The sequence below is a fragment of the Dipodomys merriami genome, unplaced genomic scaffold, assembly GCF_024711535.1.
Source record: "Dipodomys merriami isolate MVZ:Mamm:240054 unplaced genomic scaffold, mDipMer1.0.p SCAF_4, whole genome shotgun sequence".
Taxonomy (NCBI): Eukaryota; Metazoa; Chordata; class Mammalia; order Rodentia; family Heteromyidae; genus Dipodomys; species Dipodomys merriami.
Genome location: NW_027205603.1, coordinates 677704 through 699227, shown reverse-complemented (window position 1 = coordinate 699227; position 21524 = coordinate 677704). Strand labels below are relative to the sequence as shown.

At 37.3% G+C, this 21524-nt stretch overlaps 1 protein-coding gene across 1 annotated transcript in view; it reads right to left on the bottom strand.

The window, feature by feature from the left end:
• Taf3 (TATA-box binding protein associated factor 3) overlaps positions 1–21524 on the bottom strand; it is a 149178-nt gene that overhangs the window by 18053 nt on the left and 109601 nt on the right. The window contains exon 4 of the mRNA XM_069990321.1: positions 9771–9853. Coding sequence (XP_069846422.1) covers positions 9771–9853 — 83 coding nt within the window. The remainder of the gene's footprint in view (positions 1–9770; positions 9854–21524) is intronic.

Below are 21524 nucleotides of genomic sequence, written 5' to 3'. Positions count from 1 at the left end.
AGGATCACGGTTCAAAGCCAGCCCGGGCAGGAGAGACCATGAGACTCCTATCTCCAATAAACCACCAGAAAACCGGAAGTGGCGCTGTAGCTCAAGTGGTAGAGCGCTCGCCTTGAGCTGAAGAGCTGAGGGACAGCACCCAGGCCCAGAGTTCAAGCCCCACAACCGCCAAAAAAAAAAAAAAAAAAAAAAAAAAAGAGTCTCACAGACTTTCCTGCTAGGGCTGGCATTGAACCACAACCCTCAGATCTCATCCTCCTGAGTAGTTAAGATTATAGGCATGAGTCACCAGTGCCCAGCTTAATGTTTTAAAATAGTGACTATGTATTATTTTTGTGATGAGGGAAAAAAAGACTTGTACTTTCATATCTAATAGTACTTGCTCAATTTTTTTTTTTAATGAAAGAACCCCAATTGTCTTGTTTTTTTGTTTTTTTTTTTTTTCAGGTGCTGGGGCTTGAACTCAGGGCCTGGTGCTGTCCCAGAGTTTCTTTGCTCAAGGTTAGCACTGTACCACTTGAGCCACAGCTCTCCTTCTGGCTTTTTGATTTCTTGGATTTTCCTGCCCAAGCTGGCTTTGAACAGTGATCCTCAGATCTCAGTCTCCTGAGGAGCTAAGATTATAGGTATACACCATTGGTGCCTTCCGCACCTTCACTCCCACCCCATTGCTTTTTATACCAGATTGTGAGGAAAAGGCACACTTCGAGGGAGAGGAGTATATACTTAAAATCAATGTTCAGAGTCAACACTAATAAGAGGACTAGCATAAATCTTGGGGAGAAATATGAGCTGAATAAGGACACATTTTTGGGACAAAGAACAAAGTAAATGGGCTAGGACTAAAAAGGAAGAAGGATCAAGAAAAAGGAGTCCATGAAAGAAAAACAAAAAAGAGATTTATTATAACATAGACTCAAATAAGTATGGAGTCAAGAATACCCAAAAGTTCTAAAAAGACCAGGGGAAACACGGCCCAATACAGCATAAAGGATTATACTGTGGTAGCCATGTTCTCTAGATCTGGGAGGTGGACATTTAATGATCTTAGGAAGAAGTTACTGAAAAGCTTCTGGCAGAAACCAGAATGCATTTGGTTTAGGATTTAAGATTGGAGAAGTTGCACCTAAAGACTGTAAGTTTTGATAAATGAGAAGGAGAACAGGAACTTTGAGCCTTTTCTTTATATAGAGGAAGCTTGGTGAAGATGAGGTTAAGCTAAAGGGAAATGTGAAAAAAAGGAAGAGGAGGAAGACTCAGAGGAGAGAAGAGGGGCAGCTCCCCAGAAGGCAAGAGAGGCAGACATGGAAAACAAGAGCTGATGTCACACCCTTCCCTACAGCGTGGAGACTTTCCTGAGCCTTGGCCCACGGTGACAAGAAAATATTGCCAGACTCTAAATCATGGCAGTCCAACAGTACACTGAATATCTATATATTGAGCTACAAAGGTGGGCATGGAGCAGTGAAGAAATGTTACTCTGTGCATCCAAAATCTTCATGTAAGTTTATGAATCTACTATAGACCCCTAAAAAGTGACAGGAAAAACAGAATGCAAAGAATTAAAAATTCCGGTGGTCACAACAATAGGAGGTCTAAGAGTGTGTGTGTGTGTGTGTGTGTGTGTGTGTGTGTGTGTGTGTGTGTGTGTGTGTGTGTGTGTGTGTGTGTGTGTGTGTGTGTGTGTGTGTGTGTGTGTGTGTGTGTGTGTGTGTGTGTGTGTGTGTGTGTGTGTGTTTAATCAGTAGGTACATATTGTTTTTAAACACCAGAAGTGTGAGTAGTTTGGAGAAATTATAATCATCAGATAGTATCCAAAAGGTTACCATGATACAGCTAAATTATCTCTGCCTGTCACAGGTTAAAGAACATTTAAATTCTAGAGGTTTACATCAGCTTTTTCCAGATAACAAATCTTAAGTACCTTCCTATATTCACTCAATTAGTGATCTTGGGCCTTGATAACACTGCAAAGTGAAACTTTCCAACCATCATTCAAATCATATCTAAAAAGGTGGTCATAAATATTTTAAAACCTAAGTGAACTAATAAGACCTAGACCCATTAAGGATAAGATCTTTTACAACAAATTAAATAAAACAATTTATTGAAGTCTGGACTCAAGATAAGCTAGATTTACTAGCTGACCTTTTATTCATTTAAAGAACAAAATTAGCTCTAATTGCATTAGAATAGAATCCAGTAAATTTTCCCAAGTCTTTTAATGTGGCATCCATGTAAGAAGTGCTGTAATTGTTTACAAGTAAGATGGAAATGCTTTGATTATAATCTTTCCACTTGTTTTACTGTGTTGTAAAAGCATTTCCCCAAACCTAAAGCTGGTTTTTCTGACAGTATACCAGTTTTTCTCTTAAACACACTGCATCTTTGGTGTTCAGGAACAAACTACAAAGTGACAGGGGAAAAAATTAAATCTGGACTTCATCATAATTCTAGGTCAGTAAAATTGAGAAAGTAGTATAAAGAAGTCAAGAACCCCTTGTCTGAAAATTCAGAAAATGGCTGATGATATGAGTAAGAAAATGTTTCGGGGTGGGGTGGGGGGGTGGGGGTTAGTTGTTAGTTGTGGAGGTGGGAGGGAAGGGATGGTAGGGGGAAAACAAAGGAGGAGGCAACAATGCTCAATAGGAAATGTACTCATTACCTTGCTCCTGTAACTGTAACCCCTCTGTACAGCATTTTTACAATAAAAAATGTACCAAAAAAAAAGAAAAGAAAATGTTTCCTCTCAGAGAGGGTTCAGATTTATCACTGACATGTATGGGCTTGGAACTGCTGAATTTCTGAGAATATATATAAGAAGACAAAACTAATGTATATAACCCACAATTTCTCTTCCAGATGTTCAGCAGCTAGGGAATTATTTTACAAATATTGGTATCTTTGACAAGTAGCATTAAAAAATCAGTTATTTTAAAATTCAAATATAGTCATTAAAATATTTAAATGTTATTTACATAACTAGAATGTAGTCATTCTTAAAGCTTCTTTTTGGCCATTATTCCTGCAATTATTTTCTTTAAAAATAAAAATATAAAAAGAAATACAAATCAAAACAACATTGAGATTCCACCTCACCCTAGTTAGAATGGTTATAATCAAGAAATCTATTAACAACATATGCTGGAGGGGATGTGGCCAAAGGGAATTCTACTGTACTGTTGGTGGGAGTGTGAACTTGTTTAACCACTCTGGAAAGCAGTATGGAGGCACCTCAAAAGAATAAACATAGAGCTCCCCTATGACCAAGAAACCTCACTTTTGGTCATTTACCTAAATGACTACAAACAAGACTATACTAAAGCTACCAGCACAACTATGTTTATCGCAGCATTATTTACCATAGCTATGATATAGAACCAACCTGTATGCTCCTCAGTAGATGAATAGATCAAGAAAATGTGGTACACACACACACACACACACACACACACACACACACACACACACACACACACACACACACACAAAATGGAAGTCTATGCTTCCATCAGAAAGAATGACAATGCCCCATTTGTAAGGAAATGGAAAGACTTGGAAAAAAAATCATGTTAAGTAAAGTAAACCAGACCCAAAGAAACATAGGTTCCATGGTTTCCTAGTATATTGTATGTCATGATAATGCATGCTAAGCTAAGCCACATTCCCAGCCATTATTTTGTAGTATTAATATATGTCAAGAGAGCACATATCTGTAATCCCAGCATTAGAGAGGTAGAAACAGAAGGATCATGAATTCAGGCCAGTCTCACCAATATGGTGAGACTCTATCTTAGAAAGCAAGCAAGGAAGGAAGAAGGGTGAGCCCAAATAAAAACAAAAAATAACAATATGCTAATAATAACAAGTTAAAACAATTTTTTTTGAAGAAAGCACTTTAATCCAGGCATGATGGTGCATGTATCTTAAGCATTGAAGAAGTTAAACTAGGAGGCTCATAAGTTTGAGGCCAGTATGGGCTAAATAACAAGTTTGTCTCTAAAATAAACAGAACAACAACAGCAGCAGCAACAATCTCAAATACTCTGTTGGGGTAGGGATCTAGCAAAGCAGTACAATGTATATTTAGCATGCACAGGGCCCTGGATTTGGTCTCCAGCCCTCCCCCACAAAACACACTTTATTTTTTAACCTCATAGCTAGGAAGTTAAAATCATATTTGATACACAAACATTTGATTATTTCCTTACTTTTTTATTTCTATTTCTTAATATATTGTATGTCAACACATGAAATTACCCTAAATAAATTTAGACTAGAAAAAAAAATGATTTCAAGGATAAAAAGGAAAATGCAGAAAATGAGATAAGAACCATTTACTAGTATGTCTCTAAGAATGTATCACTAACACTTATCACTAAAATGCTACTATGTATTTTCACTGTTAAATGTCTTTTGGTTAAATCTGGCTACCTTTTTTTTTTGGTCGGTCATGGGGCTTGAACTCTGGGCTTGAGTGCTGTCCCTCAGCTCTACAGCTCAAGGCAAGCATTCTACCACTTGAGCCACAGAGCCACTTCCAGTATTCTGAGTGGTTTACTGGAGATAAGAGTCTCATGGACTTTCGTGCCCAGGCTGGCTTTGAACCACGATCCTCAAATCTCAGCCTCCTGAGTAGCTAGGATTGCAGGTTTGAGCCACCAGCACCCGGCAAATATGGCTACCTTTTAAAATATTAAATGCTAATTTTCTTTGAAAGACCTTTAAATGATGTAATTGCCCTTAATTATTCTCTATTTCTATTGTCAAAATGTTCAGGTCACACAGGGGCAAAGTATCTATGTTTTGTTTCAAAACATTAAACCTCTTATATATTTCAAGATTTCTAAACAAAGCTTTAGCAGTGTTTTTCACAGATTATAGATTGAAATAATTTAGAAATTATATTTAAAGGCCCTCCACAAGGCATAAGGAAAACCTGTGATCAATAGCAAAAAAGCTGAAGACATCAAGTATTTCAGCCATGGAGAACTGAAGAATGAGACTTTCCTGAATTTGGGGAGCCAATGCAGTTGCCATTGGAAATAAATGTTAGCAAAAAAAGAAAACATCACTGTCTGCAGAAAAGCAGTCCCTAAAAACTAACACAACCTAACCTGAGTACATTGAACAAAGAGTGAAATCTGCTGACTAGAAGGTCTGCTGTGGGAAGTGGCGCTATAAGTGGTAGAACGCTAGCCTTGAGCTGAAGAGCTGAGGGACAGCGCTCAGGACCAGAGTTCAAGGCCCATGACCGACAAAAAAAACAGAAAGAAAAGAAAAAAGAAGATCTGCTGTGAACTTTACTAGAGGGAATTTTGACATTATTGAGAGCAGTCTTGTTCTCTGACAGGCATCATTAATAATTGATGCATCACCTGGTCAGATATACTATTAGGTATTCATGGCCAACAAATATAGCCAACCACCTTGGGAAGTTGAAAGGGCTTCTATTCGCCACCCTTCCATGGTGAGCTTAGGGAACACAGGAAGGAAGGTCCTGAGAGCATGGAGAGTGGTTCAATTTCCCCCAATACAGTGTTTCCCCACCACCAAGCATGAGTTATATATCTGGGCCGAAGAGCTCTCCATTTATTGGAAGCATGGGAAAGTAGACAGAAAAAGAGAGGGCAGTATTAGAGGAGACACTTGTGAAAGAAAGAATGATCATCAGTATTCCCCCTAAAAGTTTTTTTCTTTTTTGCAAATTTACATTTTCTTTCTCTCTCTTTTCTTTCTTTTTCTCTCTTTCTTTCTTTCTTTTCTTTCTTCCTTCCTTTCTTTCTTTCTTTCTCTCTCTTTCTTTTTCTTTTCTTTTTTTTGTCAGTCATGGGGCTTGAACTCTGCGACTGGGCACCGTCCCTCAGCTCTTCAGCTCAAGGCTAGGGCACTACCACTTCAACCACAGTGACACTTTGGCTTTTTCTGCTTCTGTGGTCCTGAGGAATCGAACCCAGGGCCTCATGCATGCAAGGCAAGCACTCTACCACTAAGCCATCTTCCCAGCCCTACATTATATTTTTCTTAATACTTTGCCAATATGTAAAACTGTCTTTGTATATAAAACTCCTTCAGCAAAATTTTGCTCTTTGTAGTCATAAATTTGAACTTGGCAATTCTGTAGTCAGATTCTGCCGTATCTTCCTTGACAATTCTCTTATCAGACTCTGGGCCTAAGACATTCTACCACTTTATTCCATTTATTTTCTTTGTGAAAAGGAATAAAACAATGAATGCTAGCCATTAGCCAATTCTTCCTACACTTGCTCAAAATAAAGGAACTCAGCACTATACACATTCCACTCACTGTACTCTGCCATAGGGTCCTTGGGACTCCAGGACCCTGACCAACAGGGCTGTAGGCAGTGCTCCTGGGCAAACTGAAGCCTACTTTCTTCCTTGGTATCAAGGCCAGATTGACTGGCTAGACAAATATTTCAGCAAGAAGCTTAAATATGTTGTTTCCACACTCCTATTTTACAGGTATTGAGATTATAATTTCAGGGATAGGATTTCATTTTATCTTCAAAATGGACTACAGGCACTCTAGATATCCATAACTAGAAGACATATTAAAGGAACTTGAGATCTTTGGAAAGACATCTTGAATTTTAAGGCAAGGAAAGGTACTGTCCGCACCACAGATCTCTTTAGAAAACAGTTCCAGGAATGTGAAATTGAGGGAAAAACAAGTTACCTCTATCTTGCTTCAAGGAACATTAATAGGAAACAGAGGAAACTAACCTCAAAGTCCTTTCTGAATGAAGGGTAGAAGACATAGCTTCTTTATTTAAGAACTAGAAACCAAATATTGTCTTAAAGATCTTCCAACAAGAGGGTATAATTTAAACCTTGTAAACCTTTTTCTTTTTTCCCATAATTTCAAAGGACTCTATTTTCTGCCTATCCTTCAGCAATAAACACTCATCCCTGCCCCCTGGACTAATTGAATCCCCTCAATTTTGAATCCCAGTCTGCTCATTAATTTCACTTTAAAAGAATATTAGTTCACCCCCAAGTGTGTACAAACAGTAACTAAAGGTACATTTATATGCATCTTTACTACTTTTCCACTATTACAGTCATGGAATTGGCCATGTGTCCTTATTCTACAATCATCAAATATCAGAGAAATTCAAAAGTCACATAATTTTATGTCAGAAATATTCCTTTAACTTACCATTTAAAAATGCAAAATCCACTTTTAGTTTATAGGTCACACAAAAACAAGCAGTGGTGGGGGGGAGGGTTTTCAAAGGCTGCAGTGAACCTGATTTAATTCCCTCTCAAAAGAGTACATTACTGAATAAGTTATTTTCTACATAACATTCTAACAATTTGACTTGGGAATTCTTTCTCTTACACTCTCTCTTGTTTTAGTTTGAAATGTAGTGTTACTTCACTTAAATAATTTCTTTGATCACTGTAAGGATTTTTCTTGCATCTGCCTTTGTTAAACAATTATCCTTCATGTTATCATTATTCTGAATGCTATCATGTGAGTTATTTACCTAGATAGCTGACATCAACATTTATGTAATGTACTTCCAAGGGCAATCTGTCTGGAATCTCTGGTTATTACAATTTCTTTCAAAGTAGGCATTTTGTTCCAGAGTAATAGGATCTGTTTCTCACAACTTCCAATATCTTAGGTGTATGAATGATATATGAAAAGGAGAAAAATAGTTGACAGAATAATTCAAAGATGCTTAAAGGCTAAGAGAATGAATATAACTTCCTATTTCAACCTTATTACTCTAAAGGGACTGAGCAAGTCAAACTTCTATGTGAGAAGTTAAGATTAAGTATTGATAAACTACTGAGGAAGTAGGAACTAGTAATAGGTTGTAAATGATGAATAAGAGCATCTTCTCCTTACAGAGATGAGAGCAGACAGAATTTCCAAGGAGATGGTATCACTTTACTTTGGTTGGTCTTTATGCTCTACTGGTTGAGACATGAGCACATTTATTCAAATTTTTGTCAGATTGATAGAGAGTAAGAACAAGTATCTGGTTTAAAAAGTGCCGAATCTAAATTTGTGTGTGTGTGTGTGTGCACGTGCATGCGCGCGTGCACACATGCACCAGTCCTGGGACTTGAACTCAGGGACTGGGTGCTATCCTCGAGCGTCTTTTCCTCAAGGCTAGCTGCTCTACTACTTGAGCAACAGCACCACTTCTGGCCTTTTCTGAGTAGTTAATTGGAGATCAACATCTCAAGGACTTTCTTGCCAGGCTGGCTTTGAACTTCAGCCCTCAGATCTCAGCCTTCTGAGCAGCTAGGATTACAGGAGTGAGCCAACAGCACTTGATGTCAGTTTAAATATTTTGCTAATATTTTTTCTTTTTTTGTTTTGCTAATATTTTCTAAGTATGCTGGTAGTGCCATCCCTACTGTCTAGATCTCTATATGAGAACAACCAAAAACAATGGGAAATTTTCCATAGAATGGAGTGAGAAAAATATGAGGTATCTGGATTTTCTCCTTTAAGTCTTTATAGGAGTGTGCATTCTCCTGGAAGCCATGTCAGCTCTCAGCTACCTTCTCATTACCATGTTGGCCTTTGTCACTGCACTACATTTGGGCGGATGGAAGCAGTTACATAAACACACACAAACTAGGGGCTGGGAAGGTGGCTCAGTGGTAGAACGCTTGCCTTGCATGCATGAGGCCCTGGGTTCGATTCCCCAGCACCACATAAGCAAAAAGAAAAAAGCCGGAAGTGGCGCTGTGGCTCAAGTGGTAGAGCGCTAGCCTTGAGCTGAAGAGCTGAGGGACAGTGCCCAGGCCCAGAGTTCAGGCCCCACGACCGGACCCAAAAAAAACAAAAAACAAAAAAAACCCCACACAAACTAGAGAGGAAACCAACCACAAGAAAACAAAGCAAATGTTCTGTTCTTTAACAAATTCATGGATCTTACTCCCACTTTTATGACTCAATGAGAATGGAAATGGAATGCCATATAAGCCCATTTTCTGCGTAATTTTGGTTGCTTGCAATATAAAGGACTCCACTTTCAGACTTGCCAGGAAAAACTAAGGTAAATAAATGTGTACTTTCATTTTGTGAATTTCATTTAAATGACCCACAGTAATCTTACTAGGATAATTGTTTTTAATAAGATTTACAAAAGTAGTCAATATATGTATACTTTATTAGGATCACTGAAGAACAATAAAGTCCTTAATAGTTCTCCAAAAATAAAGAAAAAAACCCCAACTAATTTACCTTAAAGAATAGGCTGATAAAATAGTTCTGTGGAAATTGAGACGGACATGGGATTTATATTTCTAGTTTTTTTAAAAATAAAGAACAACAACAAAACGAGTAGAAGGTAAGTTCTCCATTGTTACTATTACCCATGGCTTCACTAAGTCTGTGGCAATATCTTGTTTTATAGAAATAGAATAAAACATGTACTAGCTGAATCTTTATTCTGTGACACTGAAAGACAATTTGTATTTGAGAAGGTATAACATAATGTCTAGGTGGATGAACTATGGCAGTTAGTTCATCTAATATAGTTACTTATTTCTTTGATAACCAAGACATTAAACACTGGGCAGAAACAATGTCACAGGTTAGTTTTTAAGTACAGAAAAAAAGCATTACTGAGAAGAAGAGACCAATAAAAACCTGAGAACAAAGACTTCTCAAAACAAGGCCTGACCCTATGTGTTCACACTGGAAGTTTTATAGGACTCAAACAGGACAGGGAAAAGAAGGTTAAGTTTTCCTTGTCTCATTGATCCACATTTGTACTTACATCTTGTCTTGGCCAGCACCAACTCGCAGAGTCAATCTGGGGATGACTGGACTTGGGGCTGGAACCACTGGTTCTACTTTTATCTGTGGAAGTTAAATACATTACAGTTAATTTTTTTTCCTCCTTAAAAAATGGCACCTTCTACTTCTCATACAAGTTTGTAGGTGACATGTATGTCTAAAATACTAGACATAAAACAACCCAGGTTTGGCAAGTGAAGGCTACTTGACATCATGAAAAATTCCATGGATTTGAATCACATCAGGTAAATATGGTAGTTATTTTTGTTTTATTAGTTTGAATTAATTTCTCAGGTTTAGATTATGTTATTAGAATATCAGTTAGGTAAGTAGAAAAAACCTGTAATGATAGCTTTCCTATAAGAGTGCAACTATTCATGGGACTTGACAAATGTTAAACTCATAATAAGATTGCTTTACTGTATAAAAAACCTGGAATGCCAAGTATAATTATAGCATTGTAGTATTCTAGTTTTAGCTAAGATGATTTGTAAAAAATAATAACAACAAAAATAATAACCCACTATATACTTCCTAGACAGAATTTATGGTGAAGACAATGACTGCTGGAAAAAGCTGAAGAATACACAAATGTTTGAGCTATCACAAAGAAACTATAAAATTAAGTATGGTATTATAGGTTCTCTTTACACTTTTTGGTTTGAAGACATTAACAGTATAATAAACACTTTTTTTTTTGTGGGTCCTGGGGCTTAAACTCTAGGCTTGGGTGCTTACTACAACACCATTTCCAGCCTTTTCTGTGATTAGAGATAAGAGTCTCATGGAATTTTCTGCCTAGGCTGGCTTCAAACTCAGGTCTCAACCTTTTTTTTTTTTTTTTTCCCTGTTGGTCATGGGGGCTGAACTCTGGGCCTGGGTACTATCCCTCAACGCTTCATCTCAATGCTAGTGCCATACCACTTGAGTCACAGCACCACTTCTGGCTTTTTTTCTGCTTATGTGGTGCTGAGGAATCAAACCCAGGGCCTCATGCATGCGGCACAAGCACTCTATCACTGAGCCATCTTCCTAGCCCCTCTCAGCCTCTTGAGTAGGTAGGATTACAGGGTATAAGCCACCAGCACCCTGAGAATCAACATTTTGGATCAACAAAAATTCTGTAGTACAAAATTATTGTTTATGTCAAAGCTTTTCAGTGTAGATTTGATTGGTGCTTTTGGGGGGCTACTTCTTCGTGGTACAGGACCATCACAAGCACTGTTGGTGTTTAGGTCTTGCAATATTCCATACGGTAGTCTACTGCTAGTTACAGACAGCTGGCTGCAAACCACTAACTTATGTATTTCAAGCTCAAGAATTAAATAATAATGGAAGAGTGCTTTGGCTCTAAGAGGGAATGGATAAATGAAATACTACTTAATATCTAGTAAGATATATATCATGTAGCTATTTGACCATGGATCAAATCTACTATGTTCTCATATGTATTAACTGCTTCTTCCTGTAGGTTTATTTTTTATTTGCTTATTTTTATTTTAGTCCATCATCTCATTGGAATCTGCTGTGATTATTCTCTTGAACAGTAGCAGAATGTAGGGTATACTCCATAATATATGTTGAATTAACAACTCAACTTTAATGTACCCTTAATTTTTCCCCCTTCTGGATTAATCTTTATTCTTCCAGGAGCAACCTAACCTCATCCTCTAGAGCACTGAATAATACCAAAGAATCTTAAAACCCAATTCCAGGTTCATCTGTGCCTCCATACTATCTGTCCATTTAGAGTTCACACAGATAAGAGCAGACACTATGTTTGATCTGTTGCTACATTCCAGTGTCTGTCACAGTAACATGTAAGAACGTGGACATAAAATATGATTACAAATCTTTTTCTCTTTAAAGACCTCTTTATCTAATTCCTTTCCCCCTTTTTTTTTTAATTTAATTTTTTTTTTAATTTTTAATTTTTTTTTTTTTTGGTCCAGTTGTGGGGCCTGAACTCTGGGCCTGGGCACTGTCCCTGAGCTCTTCAGCTCAAGGCTAGTGCTCTACCACTTGAGCCACAGCGCCACTTCCGGCTTTTTTTCTTATGTGGTGCTGAGGAATCGAACCCAGGGCCTCAGGCATGCAAGGCAAGTGCTCTACCACTGAGCCACCTTCCCAGCCCATCCTTTCCCCTTTTTGCTTAAAGTTCACAGGTGAAGATTCTGAGGCTGTGAAGCAGATGATTTTCTTTATTTCACCTCCCTACAAATATACACGCTATAACTATACAATGATAACTAGAGTCCACATCTTCTAGTTTTAAGAATCATTTTTTTCTTAATAATTTACAGTATTTTAATCTTTCTATTCATTTTAGGTGGTTTATTAATTATTTTTATCTAGTTTTTAAACTTTATTTAAAATATTATCTTCTCTTCAATCTTTTTTTCCTGCTGGTAGTGGGGTGTGAACTCTGGGCCTGGGCGCTGTCCCTCAGCTCTTCAGCTCAAGTCTAGCACTCTACCACTTGAACCACAGTGCCACTTCTGGCTTTTTCTGCTTATGTGATGCTGAGGAATTGAACCCAGGGCCTCATGCATGCAAGACAAGCACTCTACCACTGAGTTACCTTCCCAGCCCATTCTCTTTGATCTTTCACTAACAATCTCTCACACTTTTCAGTCTTTATTTTCTGTCTATTCACTTTACTGTGCCTATTTCTTCATTTCTTATTCATTCCTTAAACCACTCCAATCTGTTCTCTGCTTCAACCATCTTTGTAGATGCTAATTATTTCTTAATGTCTCTGTGTTGGTTCACTGTGGGTCTCACCTGCTCTTTCTGTCTCTTCAAAAAGACTTCTACTTTTGTCTGACCTAATTTAGTCCGGTGCTTTTACCATTGTTCTTTTTTTTGGGGGGGGGGTTGTTATTTTCCTATGATCTCATTCATTTCTATAGATTTTAATATTTTCTCTATGTCATGTCTTCCAATTTCCCATTCAAGATAAACACTGTTAGTCCAAAACACTAAGATCAAAATATAATCTTGCCTACTGAACATTTTCAAGTAGATATCTTGTATATGTTTTGTCTCATAACACTTAATCTTTCTCCCCCCCTCATACAGTACTTGGAACTGAACCCAGAACCTTGTACATGGCTAGGCACACATTATATGAACTGAATCTTAAATTTATATACATTCTCACAACCACTTCTTAAATTGTGTATACTATAAAACTGATTTTTCTCAAGAACTTGTAGGGTCAAAGCTCATCAGACGAAGGTAACACAAGTGCGTCATGAGCTAGATTTTTGTGACTACTTTCTGAATTTTTGCTTTTGAACAAAGAATTCCATATCTAAATCTAAAAACCAATAGTCCAGTTTGTATTTTGTGACCTGTGAAGACTTCCATACTTTTCTTACCTTTTAGTTTCCTGTGGGAGGACATAAAATATAACTAGACTTACAAGCCACCTGCAACTTTCCAGGTACTGTGCCTGGTCATTTCCCAGATGTTCTCATTTAGATTTTTAAGAAACATATAGGGTACACATATAGGGTTGTTTTACAGGTCATATATGCAGCAATCATTGTTTCCTTTCCTTTCCATTTTGTTTTCTTTTCCATTTTAAGATTATACAAACAGCAGAACTGGGATTGATTTTTTTCTTTTTCTTTTCTTTCTTTTTTTGGTGTCTGTTCAGGGCACTGTCCCTGAGGCTTTTTTTGCACAAAGCTATCAGTCTAACGCTTGAGCCATAGTTCCACTTCTGGCTTTTTGGTGGTCAACTGGAGATAGAGATTCTCATGGAAACTGGAGATAAAGAGTCCCATTGACTTTCTTATGAAGGCTGGCTTTGAATCGCAATCCTCAGATCTCAGCCTTCTGAGTAGCTAGGATTTCAGATACAAGCCACCAGTGTCAGGCTGATTATAATGTTTTTGACTGGAAACAAACAAACAAAAAACAAATTTCTAAACTTCTAGACTTGAAGTCAGGATCTCAAGCTCTTGCTTGGCTTTTTCCACTGAAGGTTGGGACTCTACCATTTGACTCACATCTCTACCTCTGCCTTTTTTCTTGTCAATTGGCGGTAAGAGACTCATAGCTTTTCGGCCTTGGCTGGCTTGGAACTCTGATTCTCCCATCTCAGCCTCCTGAGTAGCTACACTTATAGGAGTGAGCCATCCTTGCTCAGTGCTCAGCCTCCCTTGCTTCTTTAATTCGAAAAATTTTAGGTAAGCATTCTCATAGATAATGAGGTAATATGAGTGATATTTCTTTAAAAACTGATATATAAAAACATAAAAATGGATACATTAATGGAGTATCACATAGTTTTGAGATGTACATCTATTGTATAATATTTATATCAAGTTAAACATACCTCAAAACATAATTTCTTTCTAGTGAAAGCTTTCAGATTCCATTCTACTAACACTTTGAAGGATATGGTAAATTACTGTTATCTATAGACACCCTACAATGTAACAACATACAAGAACTTCTTGTTCACAATACTTTTATGAAAAACATGTAGCCCTTTTTTTCCTTCAAGTTTTACTTTAAAAATAAGGCTATTTCCTTTATTTAAAAAATTCTGCTTTTCTATTGTACTTTATATTTGTGTCTGGTTACTCTTACATGGCAATTGTAACCTACACTTGCATAGTATTAAAAAAATTGTTCCATATACATTAATCGACTTGATTTTCACAACTCTCTATGACAGGTGCGGCAGGTTTATTATTTCTACATAATAAAGAACTCATGAAGAATTAGTGGTTTGCCCAGTTACAAACTGGGCAGACAATGAATGGCCTAAATCTAGACCTGCTGACACCAAACTCATCTCCTGTTCTCCCATATAGCTCCTTCACTCTCTGATACATTTTGAGTCCCTTTTCTTATAATGTTGATATCCTGCTTGGAACTATTTATTTCCCTTGCAAAGATCTCTTAAGATAAGTAATATATACTCACAACATGGTTAAAGTTAGTTGTAAATGTTTGGCTTTTTTTTTTCCTCAGAAAAATAATTCTTTTTTTCCTGGAAGGCTATGAAAATTGGGATTAATTTTGGCATCACTTCCAGCCAACTAAACTAGCTGGGTTTTTGCTGCTTCTTAGATGGTTTGGCAAGGCAACTTGATCAAGACATGGTCTACTTAAGTCCGACCATTAAAAAGTTAAATGATATAATCAACTGGTTCAATTAATGAATGATTCTGCTAACTCAGCTCAAAGTTTTATCTGTAATTATAGTGTCTATGTATCATTTAAGCAGAGATACTTCTGGTGGGGAAAGAGGGAACTATTAATAAAACCATAAAGCAGATGTAAACTGGGACTGTCCTAGGCAAATGAGGACAAATGGTAACCCCACCTACAAACATCACAATACTTTAATTTTAGCCTTAAAGACATTAAATCAGATTTATTTTGAAACTGTTCATGGAAGTGGAGAAATAGATTACTGAAAGATTTTGAAAAAGCAAAACATTATCAAGAGCATTAATATTATAGCTATAGAAAGTATGTTTAAAGATTTCTTCCTAGTTTTTTGTTTATCTGAATGTTTATCAAAATAAAAATATACTTCCTACAATTATAAGTAATTTTTTACATGCCCTTTTCAAGACAAAGTGAACAACAATGACTTCAATTATTTACACAATACGACTAATGCCACCTTTTAATGGCACAGAGCCCAAATCTGGGGACAGCATGAGCCTGTAAGGGTTAAAATAAAAGAACTGCACTTTGGAGTAATGCTGAGAATTGGGGCGAGCAGAAGAGCATTTACAGTGGATTACTAAGCTTCCCAATTCACCAAAGAGGTAAAGTCCAGCAATATAAGACTCCTTTGTAGCTAACTAAAAATACATTGTCAGTGGATTTGTCCAGTTTTATGTATAAGCAATACTTCTTTCACCTGAACTAATACTAGTAGTCATATAAGCCCCTTATTGCCATGTGCTGCATTTTTTTTGCTAATCTTCAAGGATTTAGCTTCTTTGCCACATACCTCAGGGCACCAACTGATAAAGCTCTAACTCTCCATTTTTCCAGGACACCAGCAGTGCGGCCTTGCAAAAAATGAAAATCGCTCAAGAGATTTAAAGGAGAAATTTATTTTAAAAATCCTGACTTGAAGCAAAGAGGTGGATTTTTAAAAAGCTTATCTATAAGGAATCAGTTTAAATTTAAATTCTATCTTGGAACTCTTTCATGCATTCCAGCTTTAAAGTTTATCTTTTGACAGGGACTTTCTACAAAGGTAATGGGCAGCTTTGTCAATATAATCTGTCCAACTTTTTATTTTTTTTAATGTTAAACTCCTTTCATTAAATAAAAAAAAATCTACCATATACGTGTACTAGCTAGGTCCAGTAGCAAGGCCAGAAAACACTGGCTCAGATTCCCATCTATGCTGACATGTCAGAAAATCCCATAAACACTACTGATGAAGTACTTTTATGGATGCTAAACCATGACTTTTTGTTGTCTTTCTTAGCAATGAAAGTCTTTCCATTATTTCATTTTAGAAACTGTGTAATAAAACTCTGCATAGCTATTGAAAATAATCAGAAAATGCGTAGTTAAGTATAGAATGGAAAGCATGGACAGAGAGACAAACTCAAGCCTTCAGCAAGTGCTCAGAACATATTCAGAACAAGGCTGGGAGGTGGTGTCTGGCAAACTTCTACAAATTCAAGCATACTCAACCTAAACATTAAGCAACTGGTTTCCTCTTGGCAAAACTAAGAATATTTGAGACTATTTCTCCCTACTTTACTGTATTATTACTGAAAACTCCTTAATTTTACTAATTAGGAGGGGTGAGGAGAGAAGACTAGAAATGAGCCTACTGTTTGTCCTTTTGTTAAAGGGACAAACCAGTGAGGCTACTGAAGAATGAACTGTTTAAATTCAATGAAAGATGATTTGGGGGCAAATCCCAAAGGATTTGGGGATAAGGCTTTAATTGTTCAGATGACTGAAGTCAGCAGAGCTTTAAGGGCATCTCTTTTCTGTTCTTCAACACAGAGTGGGAGCTCTCCAAGGTTCCTTCCAGGACTTGACATTTTATCAAGTTTTGATGGCTCTCTCCTTATTCCTGTATGTTAACTCTTCTTTCCCAGCTTGCTAGTGTCTTGTTATGTGGACATGCCACAGTGATAGTGTCTGGCCTGAGAAGGCTGTGAGAGACAACACAGAACCCTGACTTCAGTCACAGGACCTGGCCAAGCCACTGGCTACCCTCACTGCTGTGGCAGTCACTCAACCTTTCTGTGCAAAATAGGACAGCAACACCAAACCCACATAGCTGTGTGGAGGAGTAAATAATGGAGCTTTGGCCATGTCTGGCTTTGAATGTAGTCAGTAAATGATAGTTCCTCATTATCATTTCCTATCCAGGTTAGTTCATTCAATAGGCAATGTTAATGCAAATGAAACAATTCAGCTATCAGAATGGTACAATTTTGAGAATCCTTTATAAAGTCTATGGGCTTTCAACTATAAACGTCTTGTCATTATTCACAGGTTGCTTATTAGCATCATTGGTTTTATGTAAGAAAATTTTAAATTGTCAATCATCTTTAATGATATAGACTAGTCATCTCTTAGTGTTTTCTATGAGAAGGCAGAACAAAGACATTTTCACTAACATACATATGAGAGAAGGAATAAAACTATTGTTTATAAACAAGGGTAAATTATAAGGATGTTGTCTTCTACTATGAATTAAGTCTGAAACACAGGAAAGTGGACAGAGATCTGATGGATTAAGAGAGGGCTATGATAATGAGGTAGTGGTTAAGCTGGAATTTGCACCAGGACAGTGTGATTGCTGGAGTTCATGCTACATGCTGACTGTGGGCCCGACTTTTGCCTATTTACCTATGCATGATGATATCATCATTTTGGGCACATTGTCCAGTGCCATCTAGATCAAATCCAAATAAGTATGTGTTCAAAATACAAAAAGTAGATTTTGTAAGATTATAGGTAGAGTTGGGGGGACAACATAGTGGTATTTTGCTTGTCCAGCAAGTGAGAGAGCCTGAATTTGATCCCTAACACCACATACACACACAAAGGAAGTAAAAGATTATAGGCACAACTGTCTAATCCACTGACATAAGTAACAAGATGTTTACTTTTTTCCCCACAATGATCCTTCCTCAAGAAAAAACTTAAAATATCAACAATAAATTTTGGTTAAAATAATCCTATTCATCCATTCATTTAAACACCAAAGACTCATGGTTTAAAAGGACTTAAGTAGTGCATTACAAACACTGAGTTGTACAGAAATAAACCTTTTAATAGAAATTTTAAACTACTCTGTAATATACTATTAGGTTGGTTACTGATTAAGCTATTATACTGTTTCTATATGGTCACCATAATTGATTTTAGTAGATTTTTCTTAACAAGTTAGTTTGGTTCCATTTTAAATAAGTGACAAAGTAGATTCTCAAGCTCAACTAATTCATATTACTGCTCAAAAAAAGGAAGTAAAAACTTGCCTACATAAATTGCGCTCTTCAGCTCAAGGCGAGCGCTCTACCGCTTGAGCCACAGCACCACTTCCTGCTTTTCATCTTGAGTGATAATCATTTCTATATCTACCCTAGAAGGTTATAGTAAGGACTCAGCCTGGTATTCAGTCCACAGTAATTGCTCAATGTTAATTATCTATTACTATATTGTTATTCTTAGTAGTGCCATGATCATGATCTACTTTAAAAGACAAAACACCTATATATTAAAAAAGCTTAAAAAAAAAACAACATGTTCTAGATCTTCTGCTGAAACCAACCTATAGCTCAAAGGTCCTTCTGCTCACCAAGCAAACTGCTGTTTACCTATGGTATCTGTATTAGTCTCGGAATTGATAAATGTGGACAAATCCGGCAAAATTTTAATAGAGATAGAGAGGGTTTAATTTTTTCCCTTCTTCTATGAATTCATTAAAAAAATTCATAGATCATGTGTGACTCCATTTGAGTATGCTTTCAATTACCTCCTCTGCTTGACACTTGATACTTTCAATTACCTCCTCTACTTTATACTTGTTGAAAAAAAAGTCATCATGTTTGTACAGTATTTCTGTGGTAACACTTATTTTTTCCCTACCTATTGGTATAAAGGACTACACGTTAAAGGAAAGTAGAAACAATTTCTTTTTAGAGTCACAGTTGATTCACCTGTTGCCTAGTCTAAGGAAATACCAAACTCTAGCTCTCTACAATTTTATAGGTTAGTTCCACTACCACCATTTACTATTGTGCTGGACACAGTAATTGCACATCTTACTTATATGTAACTCACTTAATCCTCATGTAAGCAATGTACCCGATTTCTCAAAAGTCAGGATCTGAATTGAGGTATAATTAGTGGGCCTTGTAAAATAGCTGACTTGGATAAACAGCTATCTTTTGTCATTTCTCTGATCCACAGCCTATTAAAACAGATGCAAAGGCTTGTATTCCTTTTGTCAGGTGAAATCTGGGCTACTGTTAACGGAGCTTTTGCCTCCTCCAGATGATACGAAGGACTTTTCTATCTTGATGTCAGGAGGCTGCTGTGGAAAACCATGGACTGCTATTATGAACCTAATCTGATGTGCTTCTCTCACATTCACAACCACTGTTGAAATGATGCCGGTGCCTTTGCAAAGGTAAGATCGTGATGAAAGAAATAATGGCACATTTGGTTTGTTAAGGGACCAGTTGCCAAGTTATTAGGAACAAGATGGATAGTAACTAACTGCTGACAGACAATGTCTCTAACAAACACTTCAACAGGTGAACTATAAGTGACTGTTTTTTTTTTTTTTTTGGGGGGGGGGTCTAGTCGTGGGGCCTGAATTCTGGGCTTGGGTGCTGTCCCTCAGCTCTTCAGCTCAAGTCTAGCGCTCTACCACTTGAGCCACAGTGCCACTTCTGGCTTTTTTTTTTTCTTCTGCTTATGTGGTGCTGAGGAATCGAACCCAGGGCCTCATGCATGCAAGGCAAGCGCTCTACCACTGAGCCACCTTCCCAGCCCCGTGACTGGTTTCTTGACCTTGATTTTGGACAATTCTCAGGTCCAACTCCTTATTCATAAATATTAGAAACACATGCTAGATCTGTGTGGAAGTGCTTTAAAACCAGATAAATACCATAAAAAATTATGATAAAATGGTTTCAGAAATACAACTAAGAGTTGGGTTTCAGTGCCCATAACTTGTCAGTTCAGTTATCCCTCCAGTATAGCTGGGATAACAAGTATGTACCAACATAACTAGCTTTTTACTGGTTGAGACTAGGGTCTCCCTGCATGCCTGGGCTAGCTTGTAAACTACAGTCCTTCCAATTTCCATCTCCTGAGGAACTAGAGCCCCAGGTGTGAGCCATGTGCCTTTATTTATTCATTTGTTTTTCTTCTTGTCAGTTATGGGCCAGGGAACTATTTTGCTAGCACTCTACCACTCTGAGCCACAGAGCCACTTATAGTTTTCTGGTGGCTAATTGGAAGTAAGAGTCTTATAGACTTTCCTGTCTGAGGGTTGGCTTTGAACTGAGATCCTGAGATCTCAGTCTCCTGTGTAGCTAGGATAGAGGTGTGAACCACCAGCACCTAGCTCTGACTTAATTTCTTTGCATTTAAAACTAGCCAAGGGAGACAAAGAATAAAGTTAGGCAGAAAAATGTGACAGCTGTCCTTATTGTTGTCGGCTAAATTCATTTTTCTAGGTAAGTTTGAAGTTTAAAATATTATAGCTGGGAGCAGTAGGAGCAGTGGCTCATGCCTATAAATGTAGCTAACTGGTAGGCTGCTATTAGGAGGATCATGGTTTGAGTCCAGTCCAAGTAGATAAAGTTTGTGAGCCTCCATCTCAACCAATAAGCTAGGTAAAATGACATATTCCTATCATAGGATGACTATGGTGTAGGAACAACTGGGGGTATGGCTCAAGTGGTAGAACTCCTGTCTAGGAAGTATAAAGCTGAATTCAAATCCTACTATTGCTCCAAAAGCTATTGCAAAATTAGCAGCAATCTATTTGCTATAGGTCAAAGATAGGCTTTTATTAATACCAAGCTACTTTTGTTTAGAGGTTTAAAGGCAATGTGTCAATTGGCCACTTGATTACTATAATAACTTCAAGACCTTGGAGGCTACCTGTTTTGCCTGCAGGATCATGGCTTTAGATCCTACAAAGTGCAGCATCTACCTAGTTTCTCTGGAAATAATCTAACTGTTCTCTGTATGAACTCTGTAAAAGCCGGATTTTCTGACATGATAAAACATTTCTGCTCTGTGGAATTACTTTCTATCAACCACATTGCCCGATCAGCTTAAATTTTCAGTTGAGATATTCAGCAGTAAGTTCTAATTTGTTAAAGTGAAAGTGAAAGGAAGAGGTGATATTAATGGAAAGTACTACAGACAGACACACGTTAATGAAATACCAAAAGTCCTTAAAGGAAAACCTGTGAACCAGCAGTCCCTCCACTGGTCTCACTAACCTCATAGGGAAGGGATGTTCTCCATAATCTTAAAGAGATGGCTGCTCTCTTTCTCACTTATCTAACCGTCTATATAAAATATTATGAAGTAGACTTGATACTGAATAAAAATATTAGTCAATGGACTTTGGCCATCCAGTGGGTCTGAACAACTTTATGGGTATCAGAATTAAAATTAAACTTTGTAACCTCATTACAAATATCTCCCCAGTTCTGGGCGATTTACATCTAAAATACAGATATAATTG